Source organism: Narcine bancroftii, chromosome 7, assembly GCF_036971445.1.
Source record: "Narcine bancroftii isolate sNarBan1 chromosome 7, sNarBan1.hap1, whole genome shotgun sequence".
Classification (NCBI taxonomy): domain Eukaryota; kingdom Metazoa; phylum Chordata; class Chondrichthyes; order Torpediniformes; family Narcinidae; genus Narcine; species Narcine bancroftii.
The window spans coordinates 187,265,842-187,288,524 of record NC_091475.1 but is presented as its reverse complement, the minus strand read 5'-3'; the positions used below and the strand labels follow the sequence as shown (position 1 = coordinate 187,288,524).

At 41.3% G+C, this 22,683-nt stretch overlaps 1 protein-coding gene across 6 annotated transcripts in view; it reads right to left on the bottom strand.

The window, feature by feature from the left end:
• cog6 (component of oligomeric golgi complex 6) overlaps nucleotides 1–22,683 on the bottom strand; it is a 107,227-nt gene that overhangs the window by 19,180 nt on the left and 65,364 nt on the right. For all 6 annotated transcript variants that reach the window (XR_011342296.1, XM_069891725.1, XM_069891721.1 and 3 more), the window contains exons 5-11: nucleotides 21,150–21,261; nucleotides 20,978–21,060; nucleotides 18,862–18,932; nucleotides 17,972–18,065; nucleotides 8,864–8,992; nucleotides 8,693–8,784; nucleotides 6,805–6,869 (exon numbers count right to left, since the gene is read on the bottom strand). Coding sequence is in view for 5 of the 6 variants with exons in the window: in XM_069891725.1 (XP_069747826.1) it covers nucleotides 6,805–6,869; nucleotides 8,693–8,784; nucleotides 8,864–8,992; nucleotides 17,972–18,065; nucleotides 18,862–18,932; nucleotides 20,978–21,060; nucleotides 21,150–21,261 (646 nt within the window). In the remaining variant the exon portion in view is untranslated. The remainder of the gene's footprint in view (nucleotides 1–6,804; nucleotides 6,870–8,692; nucleotides 8,785–8,863; nucleotides 8,993–17,971; nucleotides 18,066–18,861; nucleotides 18,933–20,977; nucleotides 21,061–21,149; nucleotides 21,262–22,683) is intronic.

Below are 22,683 nucleotides of genomic sequence, written 5' to 3'. Positions count from 1 at the left end.
GAATCCACACAGCTATCCATCAGATAAATTAGTTTTGATATTCATTATGGATTTGAAGTTATCGAGCAAAACAATTTTAAAAGCAATCATTACCTTTTTACATATATTCTGTTATCAGCAAAACTAACCAGCTGAACAGTCAGCAAAAACAAAACTATTAAACAATCAATCACATTAAAAAGAGGAACAAAATTGAATGCAACTATTTTTAGCATTGCCAACAACTTACAATTCACAAAGGGAATTCGGTAGGAACAGCTAACAGTTAGGAAGGCAAATATTTTTGTTGGCCTTTATTATATTTGTGCTAAAGTAGGTAATTTTGCTGCAATTCTATAGGTAACTGGAATTTAGATTTCTGCATCTAAAGGAAGAATATATTTGCCTTGGAGGAATTCAGAAGAATGAGGGGAATCTCATTGTAAGTTCAGAGATTCAGAGATTGACTAGATGTTCAGCAGCTGTTTCTTCAGACTGCAAAATTACAAACAGAGGCATAATTTCGTGCCTAAACTTCAGATACTTAGGAATGAGCTGAAGAGAAATTAATTTTGCTCAAGAGGATTGTAAATCTTCAGAATTCCATTCCCCTGAGAATTGCGGATGTTTCCTTCATTCTGTATGAAAGAGCTGAGAACCTATTTGTTTAGAGTTGCCAATGAGTTGGTGGATTTAGTTATAATCTCCATCTTAGAGGCATTTAGAAAGACACTAAACAGACAAGGCATCAGAGGATAGGTCATCCTCCAATGGCCAAAGGACCCTCTTCAGTGATGTCCAATTCTGTGACTATGTATATTCAAGATGTATACTTGAGGTACAAGGATCAATGCAAGTTTGATGAGGCATAAAGCATCTTCTTGCAACATCTCTATTTTATGATTTACACAAATTATAAGTGAGTTTATTTCTATATGCTGTAAATAGGTAAACAAACACTACAAGAATAAGAATTACTGGAGGAACTAGTAGGTCAGAGCATCTATGGGTAGAAATGGTCAATCTTTTGGATCTGAAACCTTTAAGACTAGAGGAAAAGGGTGATACTATGTAATGTAAAAGGGAAAAGCTGGAGGGCAGAGGTGATGGAACAGAAGGTATGAGCGGTGGAGAGACAGGTAAAGGGAGAAATCATTAAAAAAGGGTGCAGTAATTAGAGAGAGGGGATTCTTTTTCAGGAGTAAGTAAAGAAGATATGGGGAGTGGGGGGGGGAGGTTACCAAAGAAAAAGAAAAATCAATGCTCGAGCCATTAGGTTTTAACGTTTTTCACAAGAAATATAATGTATTTTTCCTAAGTTGAAGTTTGGCTTCATCCTGATAATAGATGAGGGCAAGAAATGACATGTTCCTGTGGGAATGGTTGGGGGAGTTAAAGTGGTTGACTAGAGTAACTTCAAGTTTAGACCCACAAGAGTGCACATGTTCAGCGAAGTGGTCTCACCATTGTAGAGCAGGCCACAATGGGTCCACCAAATGCAACAGATGGGTTTGATGGCTCGTCGGGAAGGTCTGTGTGTGGCCCAGGATGGAGGGCCATTTTCTGTGCTTATAGTGGGAAGTATTTAAGTAAGTGGAAGGGAAAAGCAGACTTGGTAGTCTTGGAGAGACTTATCCCTGCAAAAAGCAGACAGGGATGGAGAGGGGAAGACGAGGCTGATAGTGGGATCATGATGAAGTTGGCAGAAATATTGGAGGATAATGTGTTGGGCTCAGAGCTTGGTGAGTGAAAAGTGAAGACCAGAGGGAGTCTATCCTTATTATGCCTGGAGGGCATTGAGCTGAGGGCAGATATATGAGAAATAAAGGAGATAAGGGTGCAGTATTCATCATTGACAGATGGGACAGATTTTGTTATATTTTATATTGTGTATAGATATGTTTTAAAGGATATGTTGTGTGGGTTTTTTTAGTTTAGGTCACACACAGATACAAACACTTCAAAACAGATCTCATTTAAAATGCTGGAGCTCTGCTCAAACCAGACAGTCCAGGCTCCGAGTGCCTTTGCAAAAACTTTGAAGAAGGCCTATAAGGACTTCACAAGTAGGTGTTAATTGGACATGCTGTAGAGTAATGGATTATTGTTTTGGAGAGCAACAGATGAACGCACTCAGAGGATTAGGTCCAGTGCCGCTGTTTGAAGCTTGCTGCTCTAAGTGGGTAGCAGCAGCTGGGACTGGAACAGGTCAAGCTGGCAAACTTGTGGAAAAAAACCATTTTGAAGCTGTGTGGTGAGTTCTTAGTTCAGTCTGGTAAAAACCCTTGTGGTCCATACAAGAGGAGATGGCTGGCTGTATAATGTTTCACTTGAAATAAGGGAAACAGAAAAACGAACTCTGTGGTGACCTAAAAGAAAGAGGTTATCATCTGGAAAACCTCTGATGGGGCAAGTTTCTTCGGCAAGACACTCATGTGGCTGATTGGAAGTTTGTGTCCAATGAGCAACAAATCTCTCTCTGAAAACTGTCAAGACCAAAGCGTAATGAAATTCATAAATGTTAATTCTGTGCACAGTATAAGAATTCCCTGCAACCAGTGAACTTGGAGGAATGAGAAGTGAGATTGGACCGTGAATCAAATAACTTTTCTGAACTTACACACACACACACACACACACACACACACACACACACATTACATACACGTGCGCTTAGAATTAGAAGGGGGTTAAGTTAATAGTAATAAGTTAAGGTTTGATCCTGTTTTTATGTTTAAAGATAATTAAAAGCAACTTATGTTTAAGTAACCATTTGTTTTGGTTAATTTCTATTGTTGCTGGTTTTGGGGTCCTCTGGGCCCATAACACAGTAAGGAGTAAACTGCATGTATTAAAGAAGGCTTTTCTCATGTCCTAGAGGGCAAGGCCACATCCTGGGAACAGATGTGGTGGAATTGTGAGAAAGGGACGATGTCCTTAAAAGGTACAAGATGGGCAGAGGTATAATCCAGGTGGTTGCGAGTCAGTGGGTTTGTCATGGATGTTTGTGGATTGTTTATTCTCTAAAAAGGAGACAGTGAGGTCAAGGAAGAAGAAAGAGGTGTTCAAAACAGTCCTGGTAAATTTAAGGGTCGGGTGGAAATTTACTCCAGACTCGAAATATTGACTAATCATTTCTATCTATGGATACTGGCTAACCTGCTGAATTCTTCCAGCATTTCTTTGTATGATCAAGCTTCTGTGGCTTGTGTGCTTTTCTAGTTCAAGACTACTCTTTTGGCATCAGACCAGGATTCTATTTAAAAAGATGTTAGGATTAGCATGTTGCATTGTAAACAACTTGATTCCATTCATTATTAATGTTGTCTTTCAGCACATTCCTTTGCAAAGACAGCAGGCACACTACTTACTTTCACTTCATTAATATGCTTGGAGGCTCTAAAAGAACAAAAGCTAACCTACAGATTTTCTATTTTCTTCCCAGCTGGGATCAGTGATTTTCTGTGAAATTATTTTGTAAACTGGCAGCAATTGTTTACCATCACATCATTCACACCAGTATGTTAAGCATTATATAATTTTCCAATCATTATATGATTATCCTCTTTGTCGATCCTACCTCGGCTGCACCATTTCATCTGATGCAAGGATCGACAAAGAGATAGACAACAGACTCACCAAGGCAAATAGTGCCTTTGGAAGACTACACAAAAGATTTTGGAAAAACAACCACCTGAAGAAACATACAAAGATCAGCGTGCACAGAGCCGTTGTCATACCCACACTCCTGTTCGGCTCCGAATCATGGGTTCTCTACCGGCATCACCTACGGCTCCTAGAACGCTTCCATCAGCGTTGTCTCCGCTCCATCCTCAACATTCATTGGAATGACTTCAACACCAACATCGAAGTACTCGAACTGGCAGAGTCCACAAGCATCGAATCCATGCTGCTGAAGACCCAACTGCGCTGGGTGGGTCACGTCTCCAGAATGGAGGACCATCGCCTTCCCAAGATCGTGTTCTATGGCGAGCTCTCCACTGGCCACCGAGACAGAGGTGCACCAAAGAAGAAGTACAAGGACTGCTTAAAGAAATCTCTTGATGCCTGCCACATTGACCACTGCCAGTGGGCTGATATCGCCTCAAACCGTGCATCTTGGCGCCTCACAGTTCGGCGGGCAGCAACCTCCTTTGAAGAAGACCGCAGAGCCCACCTCACTGACAAAAGACAAAGGAGGAAAAACCCAACACCCAACCCCAACCAACCAATTTTTCATTGCAACTGCTGCAACCGTGCCTTCCTGTCCTGCATCGGACTTGTCAGTCACCAACGAGCCTGCAGCAGACGTGGACATACCCCTCCAAAAATCTTCGTCCACGAAGCCAAGCCAAAGAAAAAAAATGATTGCCCAATTGAAATTGAGTTAATTTTCTAAAAATCTCTTTTCTTAAGAAAAGGCTGATCAGTCATAAAATAGAACTGATAGTATCTCTTGGTTCTATATTCATTCTCACTGATGAAAATACAACAGACTTGCATAGCTGCTAATGTTACAAATAATTAAGGAAACTATTCTTTCCCAGTGTTGAATGTCCATCAACCTGAAATGTTCACTTTTTTAACTCTCTCTTCAGGATACCACCTGACCTTCTGAGTAATCTCATTGGATTTGCTTTTTATGCCATTTCATACACATTTGGCATGACCTCACTACATTATGCCAACTTATTCCAGTGCTCATTATTATGCTGTAAGCAGTAGTGGATTAACCATCATGCTGAAGCCTAGGGGCCTGGAGGGTAAGGGGGCCTAAACCCCTAGGCTTCAGCACCTATTCAGTTAAGGATGCCTGGTTTCTACTCACTGTATCTGCACAGGAGAAGCTGGCGATAGTGCAGGTGAGGCCAGAGTTGGCATCGTACCGTTACAAGGGTGACGCGCGCAGGTGGCGGTTTCTGGGAACTGGTGACCGCAGGCCAGCCGTATCGTGATGAAGATTTGCGTTTTTTGCAGAAATGCAACATGTGACATGTCCAGTATGTGCGATGATCGCGAATGGATGATCCTTCACCTTCCCAGCAAATTATTAGATTTTTAACATCCAATTGGTCAGACTTGGGGGTGGGTAGGGGGAGGCAGGTTGAAAAGCAACTCCCATTACCTTCGAGAGTGCCCGAAGGCAGACATTTAAGTAATTAGTGACCCTCCGGTGAGCGCCACTGTGATTGACTGAGAGGCCACCTCACTGAGGTCACAGTGCTTGCTGCTGGCCCAGGTTGCGCGTCATGCTCGTCGGGACTCGAGGGGGGCCGAGCTTCTAAACTCTTTCTTTTTATATTCCAGCATTCATCCGATGCCACCTCCCCCCGCCCTAACAACAAGTTACTCGCTTTTCCATAAACCAAGTTAGCTCCTCGACACCATCTAAATAATCTGGGCAGAAAAGAAACAGTATGATGTGACTGAGTTGTGATGGATAATATGGAATAAAAGGTCAGTTATAATTGATTCATATAAACTTGTCTTCATATTTTGTTATGTCGTACTTAGTACAACATTATTATACATATTAGTATAGTCATACTTCTCTAGGCATGTACCTCATGGTCACCAAAGCTGCGTTCACCCAATCAGCAGCAGGGTCTTGGACTCTGCTAGTCCCACTGCTACCTGTCAATCAACGCTCATGCCACATATTTGAAAAAAACACACGCAAGTCTGATCCTGAGGTCTGTGCTGTCTACCACCTGTAGCAGAGCTCAGTTCAGCTCATCATGCATGCAATGCCAGCGTCGCTCACCGAAAAGTCAATTGGACTCACTGCCAGACTGCCAGGCACAGGAGTGGAGTAAGTAATCATTTTAATTATTTTATTCATGTTATTTCAATTATGAATGACAGAACAGTTTCTGGAAATTGAATTGTACCCAGAGTTTGCAAATTATAATGGTTGCTGAATGGTTGAAAGGTATTTCAAGTCAAATTGTGTGTGGCTTGTTGTTGTACAATGTCCTCATAGTTTTGCTGCCCTAATGGTTCTATCATGGCCTTTCTGCACTGTTAGCTGTAGCAATGGTTTAATGGTTCTGTCTATGGTTCTGTCATGCAGGTTTTATGTGTTGCAGTTCTATCATATGGAATGAAAGGTCTGTTATAATTCATTCATATAATTTGTCTTCAAGATATTTTATTATGCGTGTTATGCACTAGTACTAAGTACAACATTAGTGTAGTCATACTTCTCCGCTAGTCGCCCAATCAATGCTCGCCGCGCATTTGCAAAAAGTACATACAGTTCTGAGCCTGAGGTTTGTGGCGTCTGCCTCCTGCTGCAGAGCATGGAACAATTTAAAAAATTGAAACTGACATGACCCACATCCACACAAAAATCATCTCATGATGAGAACGGGTATAAGTTTCTATTTAATTGAGAGAGAGAGAGGGGGAGAGAGATGAGTTGGGGCAGGGCCTGTGAATTCCCCCCATGACGCCGACCCTGGGGTGGGGGGGGGGGGGTGGGGGAATTACTAAAAGTCAGCCGAGAGACCCAGGTGGTAGTTAATCTCCCAGTGGCTATAAACCCTATCACAGCAGTCAAATGCAGTAGCCAAGTCTACTCTGTGCACATTCTAAACACAGGTTGTTAGAAAGTTGGCTCAAGACTTCATTTGGTCTTATTCCCAGGAACCATGAAGTTAACTGTAATAACTTTCATCCATAGCTCAAGGCTCAAAGCAGGAGGTATCTAGTCTGTATGAATAAACTGAAAAGGCATCAAGAAGCCAACAATTTCAACATATTTCTGCCTGTGATTGTATTTTCATTTAATATCAAATCAATTCTCGTAAATTCAGTCTGTACCTTTAAAGGTCTACACACTCCTTCAGTGATATGTCCAACTACTTGCTGAATATTTTCCTCCACACCTGTAATAATAAACATTCTGCTTTACATCAAAGTATAGCTTAACCAAGCTGCTACAATCTGTTTTCATCAACAAACCATTTTATGAAGAAAACATACACTCCACTAGTGGCAGGAAACATCTCATTCTGCAATAAAGTTCTGAAAATAAAAGCTACTGTACTTTACAGTTCTTTACAAGGTTGATACAACATCTAAATTAACAATGTTAATATTGAAATCAATGCTACATTAATAACATGTTAATTGTAAAATCTAGTTGTACTTTCTAAAGGATATTAACTTTTCAATTGCAGAGACTGTTTGGACCTAGAGTTCAATAATGTGAATGATCAAATTATTTGATCTAATTTTTTTGCAGAAATGGTTAAAACTAACAGAATCACTCAAAAGTACAAGAGGATCTTTATCCATTGGTGATGTTGCAAGAGTGGCTTGCTAAAAGTTTGACATTTATACACTTTTTCCGCCTGGCAATAACAGAATTGTAGAAAAACGTGGATATTCTGATCTTTTATTACTCTTGAAAGGAGATCTGTCAATGCTTTCTTCCTTAACAAAAGTATGTGTGTGCATTAGAGGTCTTATGAAGTTTGAATAAATGTACCATTCACATAAATCTTGTATTCCAGATATCTTGGCATTGTTTTCTCATCAATTAATGGAACACCTAGCCTAATATCTATACTTTTCAAGCCTTGACTCCAAACTCAAGGGACTCAAACAGCATTGTTGATCAAGAGTCGCATGACAAATTACAGGGAAAGGTTTGCCCAGACTTGGTGATACTTGTTATAATGAACATTTCTATTTATATATGGAATGACCAATGTACAGACTGCCACCTGGTGTACAGAGGTTAAGTTTACCTCGCCAATGAAAACTGAAAAGGATAAACCTGGTTGAAGAGAGGAATTTAAACATGATGTTGAGAAACAAGCACACCAGACACAGCAAACTGATACAATTTTGGACGACAGCTATTGCCAAATTACAATTCTAAAGCTCCTCAATACCTGACTCAACATATATTTAAATGACTGTACTTGGTCAATGACAGAGACATATGCAACACTTATTGAAATAATACTGAAAATGAAAATGAGCCCAAAAAAGGTTTTTTTAAATCAGTTTACAAAAATTGCACTTTGGTATTCTTAATTGTATAACTCCAATTTTTTTTAAATTTAGAGATACAGTAAGCCCTTCTGGCTCATGAGCACGTGGCACATAAATGTACCAATTAACCTACAGACTCTGTAGGTGGAACGTGGGAGGAAACTAGAGCACCCAGAGGAAACCCGTGGAGGCATGGGGAAAATGTACAAACTCTTTACAGATATCATTAGGTATAAAACCGCGTCACTGAAGCTGCACTAACTGTTGCACTAACGCACTGGTTAGTAAAAATGACTAATTTTTCTAATTTCTTAAAACTGTGGCTGCCCTTCATTCTACATTATGATAAAGCATCACAAATGCAGTTACAATTTATGATACTAGCATTATTAATATCCAGAGTAGCTAACATTGATAGGCTTTGAAATTACGAAGCCCAGATAAATATGGTGGCTTGTTTTCCCCATTTATCTGCAAACACTGACAAATATTCAAATACTAAACAAAAACATCCCTTCCAATTTTTGTTCAATTATTTTCATGGGAAAAATCATACATTGCAGTTTCTCTTGAACTGATCAAAACAAAGACCTCAACATAAAAGAACAAATCCAGCAGTGCAGAATTCAGCTCAACTTGTGATGGAAATTGCTTTTGAAATTTCTGTAAAACCTCAAGGAGACTGGCCACTGAAATGATTAATTACCTTGCATAGTTACGAGCTTCAGCAAAGCTTCAAGATGTTCTTTCTCTGAAGCAGCTGCCTGGTGTAACCATGCCAACATATCTCCAACATACCTGAAAGCACAAGATTCAGCACCATTAACTTTAATAAACCAGAATTACCACAAAAAATGCTGAACATTCAGTAGCGTACCTTAAAGGGTCATGAGAGTGCATTTCAATTGGCCGCGGAGTCCCACCAGGTCCACCTCTGGTGAGAGCATCTATAAAACCTCGAACCACTGCGCTCCTCCTCGCTGTTCCAAGTTCATCAAGTATGTAGCTAGGTCAACAAATATAAACAAAATGAAAGACATCAACATAAATTGGGGGATAAAGCAAATGAATTGGCATTCCAATCACTCAGTGCTAAATGTGCAGTTTATTTCAGAAAAGATTACCATTTTCAGAACTACTTAGTAGTGCCATACATTATTTGAATTAATCTGTCAAACAAATGTGCACCTTCTTTGCAATTTAACCCTAATTTGTTTTCTCTCTTTCAATGAAGAGTCTGAGGCCCCAAATTAATTGTTTCTTCTTCCACAAAAGCTGCCTGACTTTTATTGTTTTATTTCTGGTTTCTAACATATGTAGTTTTTATTTTAATTGGTGCTGCCTACAATATGGGCAGTAGAGTTACATACAGCAAAAACTTTATAGAGGCTAAATTGAGGGAATTTGTACAAGAGTGTGTTGTAATAATTGGGTTTCAAAGCCAGGAAGGCATAGATGAAGACTTCAGTGGAGGAGCAAATACAGGGGCTGAATGAGTAAACATTATGGAAATGAAATTAGGAAGACTTATGTAAAAACAGGAAGGAATTTATGGTGTAATGCTCATGCTGTGATCAAATTATCAAAATTATCAGGAATGATGCTGGTTCTATACATTTCCTTATCTCGTAACTACCAAATGAATATTATAAGAATGTTAATTACTTTAATAAAATCTAGCTCCATTTTATGGTTATAAAATCTAATTCTATGCATAGTTTGAACAGACAAGGGTATCTGCGGAAATATTTGCACTCCAATATTTCTGATGAAGGCACTGGGAATGTGAAATGTCTCTGTTTCCACAGATGCTGCCTGAACTGTTGAATTTTTCCATCTAGTCTGCATATTCTATTCCACAAATATTGCTACAGAATACCGTATTTGACAGCATACAAGACCTCCCTTTTTTACCCCAAAAAATTGCTCCCAAACCACCCTGGGTCTTGTACATGAAGGTGACATTTTGGAGCCACCATTTTGGGCACTGTTGTAGAGGCTTTCATTCACAAGATGGCCACTGGAGGAAAATGCTTATGCTACACTATTGCATACAAACTAAAAGTCCTAACAGATGCTAAGAAACTAAGTTTTTGGAGTGCCACCTACAGCAAAAATGGTACGTAAATGGAGAAAGCAAGAAAAACGGCTAAAGGCTGCAAAAAAGGGTAAATGTAACCTTCGTTGTCCAGCCCCCTGTTGGCCACAACTTGGGGAGGAGTTAAAAAACTGGACGCTAAATGAAAGAGAAACAGGGAAATGCATTTCAATCAAGATGATAATACAGAAACCCAGGAATTTAGGAGAAGAATAAAAGCATTCCGATTTTACTGGAACAGAAGGTTGGTGTTACCAGTTCATGAAATGGCATGGTTTATCAATGTGTACAAAAACATCCATTGCACAGAAACTGCCAGCGGATTATGAAGTCTAAATAGTAGAGTTTCACAAGTTTGTATATATGCATGAAAAAAAATTTGTTTTGAACTGAGCCAAATAGGGAACATGGATGAAGTTCCAGTAACATTCAATGTACCATCCAACAAAACGGTGAGTGTTAAAGGAGCTAAAATCATCGTAGTAAAAAACCACTGGTCATGAAAAGACGCAGTACTCAGTCGTTCTGGCCTGTTGTACTGATGGCACAAAACTGCCAACATTTGTAATATTTAAAAGAAAGACTCACCCCAAAGAAAAAAATAGCACGCAGTGTGTTTGCTCATGTTCATCCAGAAGCCTGGATGCACAAAGCTGGAATCAAATTATGGTTGCAGAAAATATGGCGAAAGCGTCCCAGTGGACTCTTACAAAAACCTGCACTTCTGGTCTGGAATCAGTTTAGAGCACTCAGAACTGAAAACCTTAAAAAAAAAGGCTGGAGAACTGAAAACCCTGTAATTCCAGGTGGTCTGACGAGCCATCTGCAGCTTTTAGGTGTGTATATAAACAAGCTATTTAAAAATAGCATGAGAGATCACTGGAACAAATGGATGGGAGAAAAGGACGATGCACTAATACGAGCAAGAAGAGTGAAACCATCCCACCATTACACAGGTGTGTGAGTGGGTGAAGACTTCTTGGAACACTGTAAAAACTGGAATTATTTTTAAGGCTTTTAAGAAGTGTGGAATTACTAATGCCCTTGATGACACCAAGGACGATGCATTTTTTGAAGACAGTGACACCAGCAGTAGTGATGCTGAGTTTTTGGGCTTTGACAGGGATAACATGAATGTTCAGGCAGGGAAGATGATTAAAGTCTTAGTACAGAACACTGATGTTTTATTGTGTTTTTGTCTTTGATAATTACTTGTTTTAATGTTCTTTTATTATTTTCTATTGTTAATTACTATTAGTAATTATTTAATAATAATTAGTATTATTATTAAAACGAGTTTTACCGATGTCCTAGTTGCATGTTCTGCCCAGATTTTAATGTAAATACATTAAAACTAATTTTTCCTAAACTTTCACGCTAAAAATGGGCGGGGGGGGGGGTCCTTGTCTGCCAATGGGTCTTATATGTCATCAAATACAGTAATTGGAATTTGTGGTTCTGTGCACTTCTCTTGCTGAAGTCCGATCCCAATTCACAATCACTGTTCAGTGAATAGCCAAATTAAAGGAACTTGGAATTTGTAAGCTCTGGTAGTGATAAGCTACCAATTTGAAGGAAACTGCTCTGAAACTTCGAGTTAATCCAAAGGCATTGAATTCCCATGTCCCACTGTAACTTAGTATCAAGAATTTGTTTTGTAAGATTCTTGGAGCCAAGCAACCTAGCTCATCACATTGAAGAATTCTGACAGAGAACAAGGAAAAAGCACAACAGTTATTTAAAATTATAAAGAATATACATGGAATTCATGTCACATACTTGGGCCAAAGAATTAGCAAGCAGAAAAATGGATTAATCTTCTTCTTTGGCTTGGCTTCGCGGACGAAGATTTATGGAGGGGGTAAATGTCCACGTCAGCTGCAGGCTCATTTGTGGCTGACAAGTCCAATGCGGGACAGGCAGACACAGTTGCAGCGGTTGCAGGGGAAAATTGGTTGGTTGGGGTTGGGTGTTGGGTTTTTCCTCCTTTGCCTTTTGTCAGTGAGGTGGGCTCTGCGGTCTTCTTCAAAGGAGGTTGCTGCCCGCCAAACTGTGAGGCGCCAAGATGCACGGTTTGAGGTGATATCAGCCCACTGGCGGTGGTCAATGTGGCAGGCACCAAGAGATTTCTTTCGGCAGTCCTTGTACCTTTTCTTTGGTGCACCTCTGTCACGGTGGCCAGTGGAGAGCTCGCCATATAACACGATCTTGGGAAGGCGATGGTCCTCCATTCTGGAGACGTGACCCACCCAGCGCAGCTGGATCTTCAGCAGCGTGGACTCGATGCTGTCGACCTCTGCCATCTCGAGTACTTTGACGTTAGGGATGAAAGCGCTCCAATGAATGTTGAGGATGGAGCGGACACAACGCTGGTGGAAGCGTTCTAGGAGCCGTAGGTGATGCCGGTAGAGGACCCATGATTCGGAGCCGAACAGGAGTGTGGGTATGACAATGGCTCTGTATACGCTTATCTTTGTGAGGTTTTTCAGTTGGTTGTTTTTCCAGACTCTTTTGTGTAGTCTTCCAAAGGCGCTATTTGCCTTGGCGAGTCTGTTGTCTATCTCGTTGTCGATCCTTGCATCTGATGAAATGGTGCAGCCGAGATAGGTAAACTGGTTGACCGTTTTGAGTTTTGTGTGCCCGATGGAGATGTGGGGGGGCTGGTAGTCATGGTGGGGAGCTGGCTGATGGAGGACCTCAGTTTTCTTCAGGCTGACTTCCAGGCAGTTTCCACAAAACAGGACGTCAAGCGCTGAAGAGCTGGCTCTGAATGGGCAACTAAAGCGGCATCGTCTGCAAAGAGTAGTTCACGGACAAGTTTCTCTTATGTCTTGGTGTGAGCTGCTTGCAGGCGCCTCAGATTGAAGAGACTGCCATCCGTGCGGTACCGGATGTAAACATCGTCTTCATTGTTGAGGTCTTTCATGGCTTGGTTCAGCATCATGCTGAAGAAGATTGAAAAGAGGGTTGGTGCGAGAACACAGCCTTGCTTCACGCTATTGTTAATGGAGAAGGGTTCAGAGAGCTCATTGCTGTATCTGACCCGACCTTGTTGGTTTTCGTGCAGTTGGATAACCATGTTGAGGAACTTTGGGGGGCATCCGATGCGCTCTAGTATTTGCCAAAGCCCTTTCCTGCTCACGGTGTCGAAGGCTTTGGTGAGGTCAACAAAGGTGATGTAGAGTCCTTTGTTTTGTTCTCTGCACTTTTCTTGGAGCTGTCTGAGGGCAAAGACCATGTCAGTAGTTCCTCTGTGTGCGCGAAAGCCGCACTGTGATTCTGGGAGAATATTCTCGGCGACACTAGGTATTATTCTATTTAGGAGAATCCTAGCGAAGATTTTGCCTGCAATGGAGAGCAGCGTGATTCCTCTGTAGTTTGAGCAGTCTGATTTCTCGCCTTTGTTTTTGTACAGGGTGATGATGGTGGCATCACGAAGGTCCTGAGGCAGTTTTCCTTGGTCCCAACAAAACTTGAAAAACTCATGCAGTTTGACATGCAGAGTTTTGCCGCCAGCCTTCCAGACCTCTGGGGGGGATTCCATCCATACCTGCTGCTTTGCCACTTTTCAGTTGTTCGACTGCCTTATATGTCTCATCCTGGGTGAGGACCTCATCCAGCTCTAGCCTTAGGGGCTGTTGAGGGAGCTGGAGCAGGGTGGAATCTTGGACTGAGCGGTTGGCACTGAAAAGAGATTGGAAGTGTTCTGACCATCGGTTGAGGATGGAGATCTTGTCGCTGAGGAGGACTTTGCCGTCTGAACTGCGCAGCGGGTTTTGGACTTGGGATGAGGGGCCGTACACAGCCTTTAGAGCCTCGTAGAAACCCCTGAAGTCGCCTATGTCCGCGCTGAGCTGGTTTCGCTTGGCGAGGCTAGTCCACCACTCATTTTGGATCTCCCGGAGTTTGCGCTGAAGATGGCTGCATGTGTGACGGAAGACTTGTTTCTTCTCTGGACAGGACGGCTTTGTAAGGTGAGCCTGGTGGGCAGCTCGCTTCTTTGCCAGCAGCTCCTGGATTTCCTGGCTGTTTTTGTCGAACCAGTCCTTGTTTTTCCTGGAGGAGAAGCCCAGTACCTCTTCAGTGGATTGCAGTATGGTAGTCTTCAGCTGATCCCAGAGGGTTTCAGGGGACGGGTCCGTGAGGCGGATTGCATCGTCGAGCTTTGCTTTGAGGTTTGCCTGGAAGTTTCCTCTCACTTCGTCTGACTGCAGGTTTCCAACATTGAACCTCTTTCTGGGGGCTTTACTGTTCCTGGACTTTGGCTTGAAGTGAAGGTTGAGCTTGCAGCGAACCAGCCGGTGGTCAGTGTGGCATTCCGCGCTGGGCATGACCCTGGTGTGGAGCACATCTCGTTTGTCACTTTCTCGCACCAGGATGTAGTCCAGGAGGTGCCAGTGTTTGGATCGGGGATGCATCCAGGTAGTCTTAAGGCTGTCCCTCTGCTGAAAAAGGGTGTTTGTAATGACAAGCCGCTGTTCTGCGCAGAGCTCCAACAGGAGGCGCCCATTGTCGTTGCACTTGCCGACGCCATGCTTGCCCAGGATTCCTGGCCAGGTTTCTGAGTCTTTGCCGATGCGAGCGTTGAAGTCGCCAAGGATGACAACCTTGCCGGCTGTAGGGGTGCGTTGGATGAGGTTGCACAGGTCAGTGTAGAACTTGTCCTTTTCTGCTGGTTCCGCCTGGAGGGTTGGAGCATAGACAATGATGAGGGTGATGCGACGCTCGTTTTGAAGGGGGAGTCGCATGGACATGATTCGGTCCGAGTGGCCTGTCGGAAGGTTTTCGAGTTTGGAGGCAATGAAGTTCTTGACCGTGTAGCCTGCGCCGCATTCTTGGAGGCTGCCTACATCTGCCAGGCGGACTTCACTGAGAGCGGCTATGTCGATGTCAAGTCTGAGGAGTTCATGTGCAATGAGGGCAGACCGACGTTCAGGTCAGTGGCTGTCAGCCTTGTCTAGCATGGTTCTGATGTTCCAGCATGCTAGCTTGAGTTTGAGAGCATCTTTTGAGGGGGAGGACATGGAGGGGGAGGATGTGGAGGGGGAGGACGTGGAGGGGCAGGACGTGGACCTGTCCTCGGGCCTGCGCAAAGGAGCTTTTAGGTGGAGTGCAGTGCGCGCAGTACTGGCCCCGCCCTTTACACCCATGGTTCGTGTGCCGTGGCCAAGCAAGCTGGGACGTGGCAGCGAGGTCCTTGGGTCGTAGGTTTTATATCGGAGTGGCCTAATACATAATTAGGAATTCACTTTTTTTTAGAAAAATTAAACATACAGCACAGTAACAGGCCATTTCAGCCCATGAGCCTGTGCTGTCCTAATGACCTACACCCCTGGTATGTTTTTGAACAGTGGGAGGAAACCAGATCCCCCCAGGGAAAATCCACACAGACGAGGGGAAAACATACAGATAGCACCAGATTCAAACCCAGGTCGCTGGAACTATAAGTGTTGCACTATCCACTATGCTAACTCTACCACCCACATCATGCAACAAGGTGCAAGATTTTTCGTGGATGTTATACAAAATTAGTTCACAATTGTAATTTTATTAATTTTCTAATTTCTGGAGGTTTACAAAGGAAAATGTTGCAATACAGCATGCAAATCAGAAATTATTAATTCTGGACTTTTGTGTTTAAACCATTCTATTTTTGTTAGTTTCTTGGTTTGGTGACTAATAATTTCATTCTTATTGCATCCAGAAATAAGGCCACACAATTTCAATCACTTGGTCCTTAGTCCTACTATATGCTTTGAGCAAAAATTTCAGTTTTCTTCTGATGAATAATTGTGCATCATGAAGCATGTTTTTTTTTAAATTATATCTTTAAAATCCACACATATTTGGTTTCTTTCTTGAGAATGGACTATTCTTCTCATTTGCATAAAATATAATTTTCTTTCTTCTATTTCCCTTGGATAATAGCCTAACCAACATGAAATTTCAAAGACTGCACAAATTGAAACTTTCATAATTTCAAGATTCGCCTTTGCTCTACCAAATACATGAGCAGATGCATATGCCTTGGCTTCAAAATTCATTTTCTGAAATATAAAGTTTCCTTTATAGAACATGGATCAAAACAGCACATAATTTGGGCCACAATATTGTGCCAACCTATATAAACCTGCTCCATGATCAGTCTAACCCTTCTCTCCCTCACAGTCCATTACCCCCTATTTTCCTGACAGCCATGTGCCTTTGACAACTCCCGTAAACTTTACTCCACTCACCTTAAACAGATGTCATCTGGTATTGGCTATTAGTGCTCTGGGGAAAAAGTACTCTGATCACTCTATGCCCCTTGCGATCTTATATACCTCAATTAAGTTGCTTCAAAACAGAAAGCCCGAGTTTGCTCCACTTTTCCTTGTAAAATGTGTTCCCTAATCTAGGCAGCATCCTGGTAAATCTCCTCTGCACCTTCTCGAAAGCTTCCACATCCTTCCTATAAGGCATCCAGAACTGAACACAATACTCTAAGGCAGCCTTCCTCAATAGGGTCATAAAGTCCGCCTTGGGGGGGGGGGGGGGGGGGGGGGGTGGTCCACAGCATATTTGAGGCGGGCCACGGACTGAAATAATTTTTTTAATGTAGTCGGTAGGAGAGAAGTACAGAAGAAATTGACTAAACTTGACTGATTCACAGGTAAGAGGGCCCATAACATTTGGAGTCATAGTCAAAACGAAGGTTGAGAATAACTGCTTTAAAGTATGTGGGCTTTATAGAACTGCAACATTACTTTGTGACCCTTAAGCTCAATCACTGACAATTTCTTAACCATCCTTTCAATTTCCATGGCAACTTTGAGGGATCTATGGACATGGACCCCATGATTCCTGTTCTTCCATACTATAAAAATTCTGCCATTAACCATTTCCTCTGCCTTCAGGTTCAATCTTCCAAAATGCATCACTTCAGACTTTTCCAGATTGAATTTCACTTCTCTGCTCAACTCTGTATCCTGTCTATATTCTGCAGAAGCTTACAACTCTCTACACTATTTGCAATATCTCCAATCTATCTGTCCTGTGCAAACTTACTAAGCCACCCCACCACTTTTTCAACCAAGTCATTCATAAAGATCACAAAAAGTTGGGGTTCCAGAATAGATCCCTGTGGAACACCACTCATCACTGACCTCCAGTCATAATATGTTCCATCTATTACTACCCTCAATTTTTTGTTGGCAAGTCAATTCTGAATGTATCCTATGACTCGTGACTTTCTGAATGCATTTACTATGAGGAACTTAGTCAAGCACCTCACTAAAATCTGCATATACCACAAAAGTGCAAAGTCAGAGAATTTAACTAACATCACCCCCAGTATTTAGTTCTTGGTCACAGTTCCCTATTTCAATATGATCAAAAAAAACTTGACCAACAGTTCACAGGGAAATAGTAAATTGTAGATAGAAGTGAGAGAGATTGATAGAGGAGGAAGAAGAGATAATATACCTCCTAGCTAAGTATAAACTAATGAAAGAAAGGCTAAAACATATTTAAACAAGATGCTCATCTTATAGTGTACATTCTCTTTTTCCTTTCATTTCAAACTCCTTGGTGAAGAGTAACATAGTTTAAAAAAATAGAATCGCTATCTGATCCACAATTTCTTTTCTTTTACAAAGATTATCTTGATTAGAGGGAGGGCATAGATTAGATTTAGTTTTTCTTTTGTTTGTTTCTTTTTATCAATTTTTATTTGGATTAATTTGGCAAATATAGGTATCAACAGATTAATTCCAATAACTTGTTTCTCATGTGAATTAATTTTTTTTGTACTTGTATGTATATGTTATGTGTTTTCCTTATATTTTTTATGTAAGTTTAAATGTTAAACTCAATAAAAATATTTTAAAAAGAAAAAAAAATACAAACTTGTAGAGTACAGGTCTGTCCTGTAAAGCTTCCATTGCTTGAGTTTGAGCTGGAGAGATATCACACGTTTCTTGAGTCCGAGTTCTGCATTCAGCTGCAAAAATCATCAATCCATGAAAACATTATCAAAATGTTACTATTCATTGTACTTCAAACATAGAACAGCGAAAGTCATCTCAATTTGAGGATGAACCAAAATTCTGATTCTCATTAAAATACGAGTTTGACCAGCCTGCGAGTTGGTGTTCAATTTGGGCAAAACCATTTTGGAAGAGTTCACAAAAAAATTATTTGAATGGTTCTAGGAATAACCTTAGGGTTGTCATCTGAGCAGAAAAGAAAGAAATTAAATAGAATGGTTTAAAAATCAGGAAGGAATGCAAGAATACATCAAATCAATATGCAGAAGGTAAAGATTAAAATGATGGGTAACAGGATTGGTGGAAACATTTTTTTAATACATGTAATTAGTGGTTAAGATTTCGATTACTCTTGCCTGGTAGGATACTGACTAAAGATTCAATAGAGAATTAGATAAAAGAGACTTAATCAAATGTGTAGGAATAAGCTTAAAGTATAGTCAGTTGTCAATTTCTAATGTTTTCATATACAGTACAGGAGAATTTAGTTGCTGAATGACACATTTCAAATTACCATGAACTCAGTTCAAGAAATAAGCAGCTAAAATAAAGTGACTTTTAATTAATTCAACAAGATTAGAACAGATAAAACAGCCTTTTTCTCTCTGATTATGTAAAAATTAATTGATATATTAATCACTTATTTGAATTTGTTTTCAATTTGTTTGTCAATCTTTTACAAATATTCAACCTTGATGAGCTTCAATCAAAAGCCATCCCTGGCTTTAAAAATATTGAGAATAGACATACCTTGTGCCCATCTGTAAAGTTTCTCATATGATGTTTCTTGGAGGAGAGCCATCTGTTCCATGATTTCCAAACTTTAAAACATAGGATAGAATTAACAATCAATGTTACACTGTTTTTAATTTTGTGAACTCTAAAGACACAGAGAAGGCACATTCACTTCATCAAAGAATCTGGCTTAGCATATAAATTCATGCCTGATTAACCAGCAATTTGTGTTTATAAGCCTACATAATGAACAGTACCATGTAATTTTTTAAAGCAACTTAAGAATTTACATAATTATCCAGCATTTTGTTTTAATGGATACTCTTTAAAGTTCAGACAGTTTTCATGCTAACATTATATTGAGCAATTCCAAGAATAAAACTTCAAATAATATCAGCAATCTTTGAATGGTGAAATACTCCAAACAAACAATGCAAATTCATCAATATTGTGAGAAATTGGGTTAAAGCTGAGAGCATTTTCAGTGACATGAACTAGAAAATTCTTTCTGTGAGTGGTTGAACTGTGCAGAATGCCACAAGCATTTTTGGAGTATTGTGTGCAGTTTTGGTCCTTAACTATGGGAAAGGTATCAATAAGATAGAAAGAGTGCAGAGAAGATTCACTAGGATGTTGCCCAGACTTCAGGAACAGAGTCATAGGGAAAGGTTAAACAGGTTAGGACTTTATTCCCTGGAGCATGGAAGAACAAGGGGAGATTTAATTGAGTTATTTAAAATTATTGGGGGGGGGGGCGGGTGGAATAGACAGAGTTGTCATAGATAGGCTTTTTTCCACTAAAGCCAGATGATTTACAAACCAGAGGATGTGGGTTTAGGGTGAAAGGAGAAAAGTTTTGGGGAAATTCTTCACAGAGAGTGGAACAAGCTGCCAGCTGAAATGGTGAATGCGGGCTCAATTTTAACATTTAAGAACATGGACAGGTACATGGATGGGTGAGGTATGGTAGGCTATGGACTGGGTGCAGGTCAGTTGGACTAGGCAAAATTATTCGGCAAAGACTAGAAGGGCCGAAGGGGTCCGTTTCTATGCTGTAATGTTTTATGGATCCAAGTAAAATCCTACTGGAAACCTGAAGTATCAAAAACAAGATGTTAGAAATACTAAGCAGGTCAGCCAGTATTTGTGGTTAAAGAAATGGAAGTGGCATTTCAGGTCAATGATCTTTCAACATCTCCCATACAAAATAGATGATTTCCAGATTCATGATTAAGTAGGTTATTTTTACCATGGTCTGAATTCTACAAATAGCCTTAGCCTAATTCCCTGCATCAATGGATGAAAAAATTATCCAGGATTCCTTAACATATTTCAACAACACTTATACTTTGAACATTGATAGAATAGCATAATGGTGACACTTCAGTCAATGAAGAGAGCTTGCCGAATTTCATTTTCAAGATAAAATGTGGACAGACCTGTGATGTCAGTCATTGCAGGAGGATCAATTCATTCTATTTTTCTGATTATGTCCCAGAAGTCTGCTACTTTGTCAATAAATGGGCAACTTCCTGCATGAACCCAAGATTCCACACATATCAAGTTTGAGAAATATTATCCCTCCCCTCTTAACCTTGTTAATTCCTCTGCAACAACATCCTGCACAAAATTTCATTTTCCGTAGTCATCTCATGCTTTGAGCTTTCCTGATACAGTAAAGTCCCTGGCATCCGGAATTCAAGCAACTGGCAGCCTCAAGCAAATAGTAAAAAGGAAAATAAAAAAATATTCTAGTTTAAACTCTGCTAGTTCGTCAATCCACGTAACCACGTCATCTCAAGCAACCAGAACATACACTTATCTGGAATCTACCAATCCCTATAGGTGCTGTATACCCGGGGCTTTACTGTATTTGATTTTGACTATAAAAAAATTGCTAGCATTTTATTATTTCATCTCAGGCTAATTCTAAATTTACACAATGTGATCCAGACCCATGATCATTTTGTTTCTTAATTCTTCCTTGTGCTTTGTTCCTCTCTCAAATACCCTGCTCCACAGGCTATAAGAAAGATAACAGCTTTTGAAACACAGTTCATATGTTCTGTTACTATTCCCTAATTTGACAATTTCAAATTCTTTTGGGGAGATGGTTAAGAATATTCCTTACCCTGCAGTTTGCTGGTTTGTTCGTAAAAGGACCTTCACGTCATTGTGAATTAGTTTCACTTTTCCAAGTGCTTTGAAGAACTCCTAAAAGTATATAAAGGATTATGCAGCATACTTTTGGAAGTGTACTGTGGTTCTACTACATTACAGGAAGCAAATGACATAGGAATTACCTCTGTAATGGGCCCCTCTCTTGGACCTCGAAGGATATTCATCTCATCTGCATTTAGTTGAAACTTGGACAAGAAAGCATTTGCCACCTCAGCTCGGATTTCTAATCGTTGACTGTATTTAAAATGAAAATTCAGATTAGAGGATAACTCATTATTGTTTAGTCAAAGTATATAACATCTAGCCTTCAGCACCTTGGATAAACACATACCATTGTCACACAAAAAGAAACATCAAAAATTTTGATCATATTGTACATTGCTAGGCTGTTTTATCATGTCCTGCTAAGCTGGTCACCAGTATATCATCTACATTTGAAGGAGTTGTACAAAGAAAACTGAATTGATAAGGAAGGGCTGATATCCAGAGGTAAAGAAGCTTTGTAAATAGTGGGCACACTTAAAAGAAATAGACTACAGGTCCTTATCATTTTATCCATGATTCCAAAAGCCTCCGAAAATCAGATTTTTTTTACTGCATGTACAGTATATTTTCCAGAGAGAGCGAGGGGAGAATGTGGTTTGGGCGGCAAGCAAGGAGAGAACGCAGCTCGGGTGGTGAGGGAGCAGCAGCGCAACTCAGGCAGATGAGCGGGGAGAAAATGTGGCTCGGGCAGCAAGAGGGGAGAGAGCAGCAATGCCACTCAGGTGGGTAGGCGGGGAGAGAGGAGCAGCGCAACTCGGAGGGGGGGGATGAGCGAGGAGAGAGCAGCAGCGCGACTTGAACGGGCGAGCAAGGAGAGAGCAGCAGTGCGACTTGAACGGGCGAGCAAGGAGAGAGAGCACCAGCGCGACTTGAACAGGCGAGCGTGAGAGCAGCAGCGCGATTTGAACGAGCAGAGAGCAACAGCGCGACTTGAATGGGCTAGCGAGGAGAGAACAGCAGGGCGAGTGAGGAGAGAGCAGCAGGGCAAGCGAGGAGAGAGCAGCAGGGCGACTCTGGGAGGGGGGAGTGCGAGCAGGGAGAGAGTGAAGAGGAAATGGTGCCTGAAGAGCATGGATGCCTAGCGGGGTTAAGGAGAGTTGGAGCCCTCCAAACTGATGGGGCCAGAGGGCAAAGGGACCTGGGTGGTGAGCTCCAGGGCCCAGGAGGAGAGAAATGAGTGGCACTGAGGAAAAGGTGATGCCGGATGGAGAGAAGCCGAGAGGACACCGGTGAGCAGCCAACCCCAAGGAGCAGCAAGAGCTGGGCCCAAGGGAGGAGTAGGTAATGGGAAGCCCCCCCAGGCAGCCATGCCATTCCAGAGGGATCAGATGATGGGAAGCAGTCCAACAGGTGCCGGACCAGGAGGAGGCAGACAAGGGCATGCCGGAGCCCAGCAGGGCGAGGATCAATGGCCATCTTCGTTATCCATAATCTGCGTTTCCCAAAGCAGTTCCAGTTGCATGGGGGATTATGGGTATCAAAGAGGGCCATTGCTTGTTGAGCTGGCTTCAATACAGTGTCGCTCTAAAAAATGGTCTTATATTTTGCGCTAATCTGTACTGCCGCCATTTTAATTCCATAATCCTGAATAATCCAAATACCAAGAAGTGT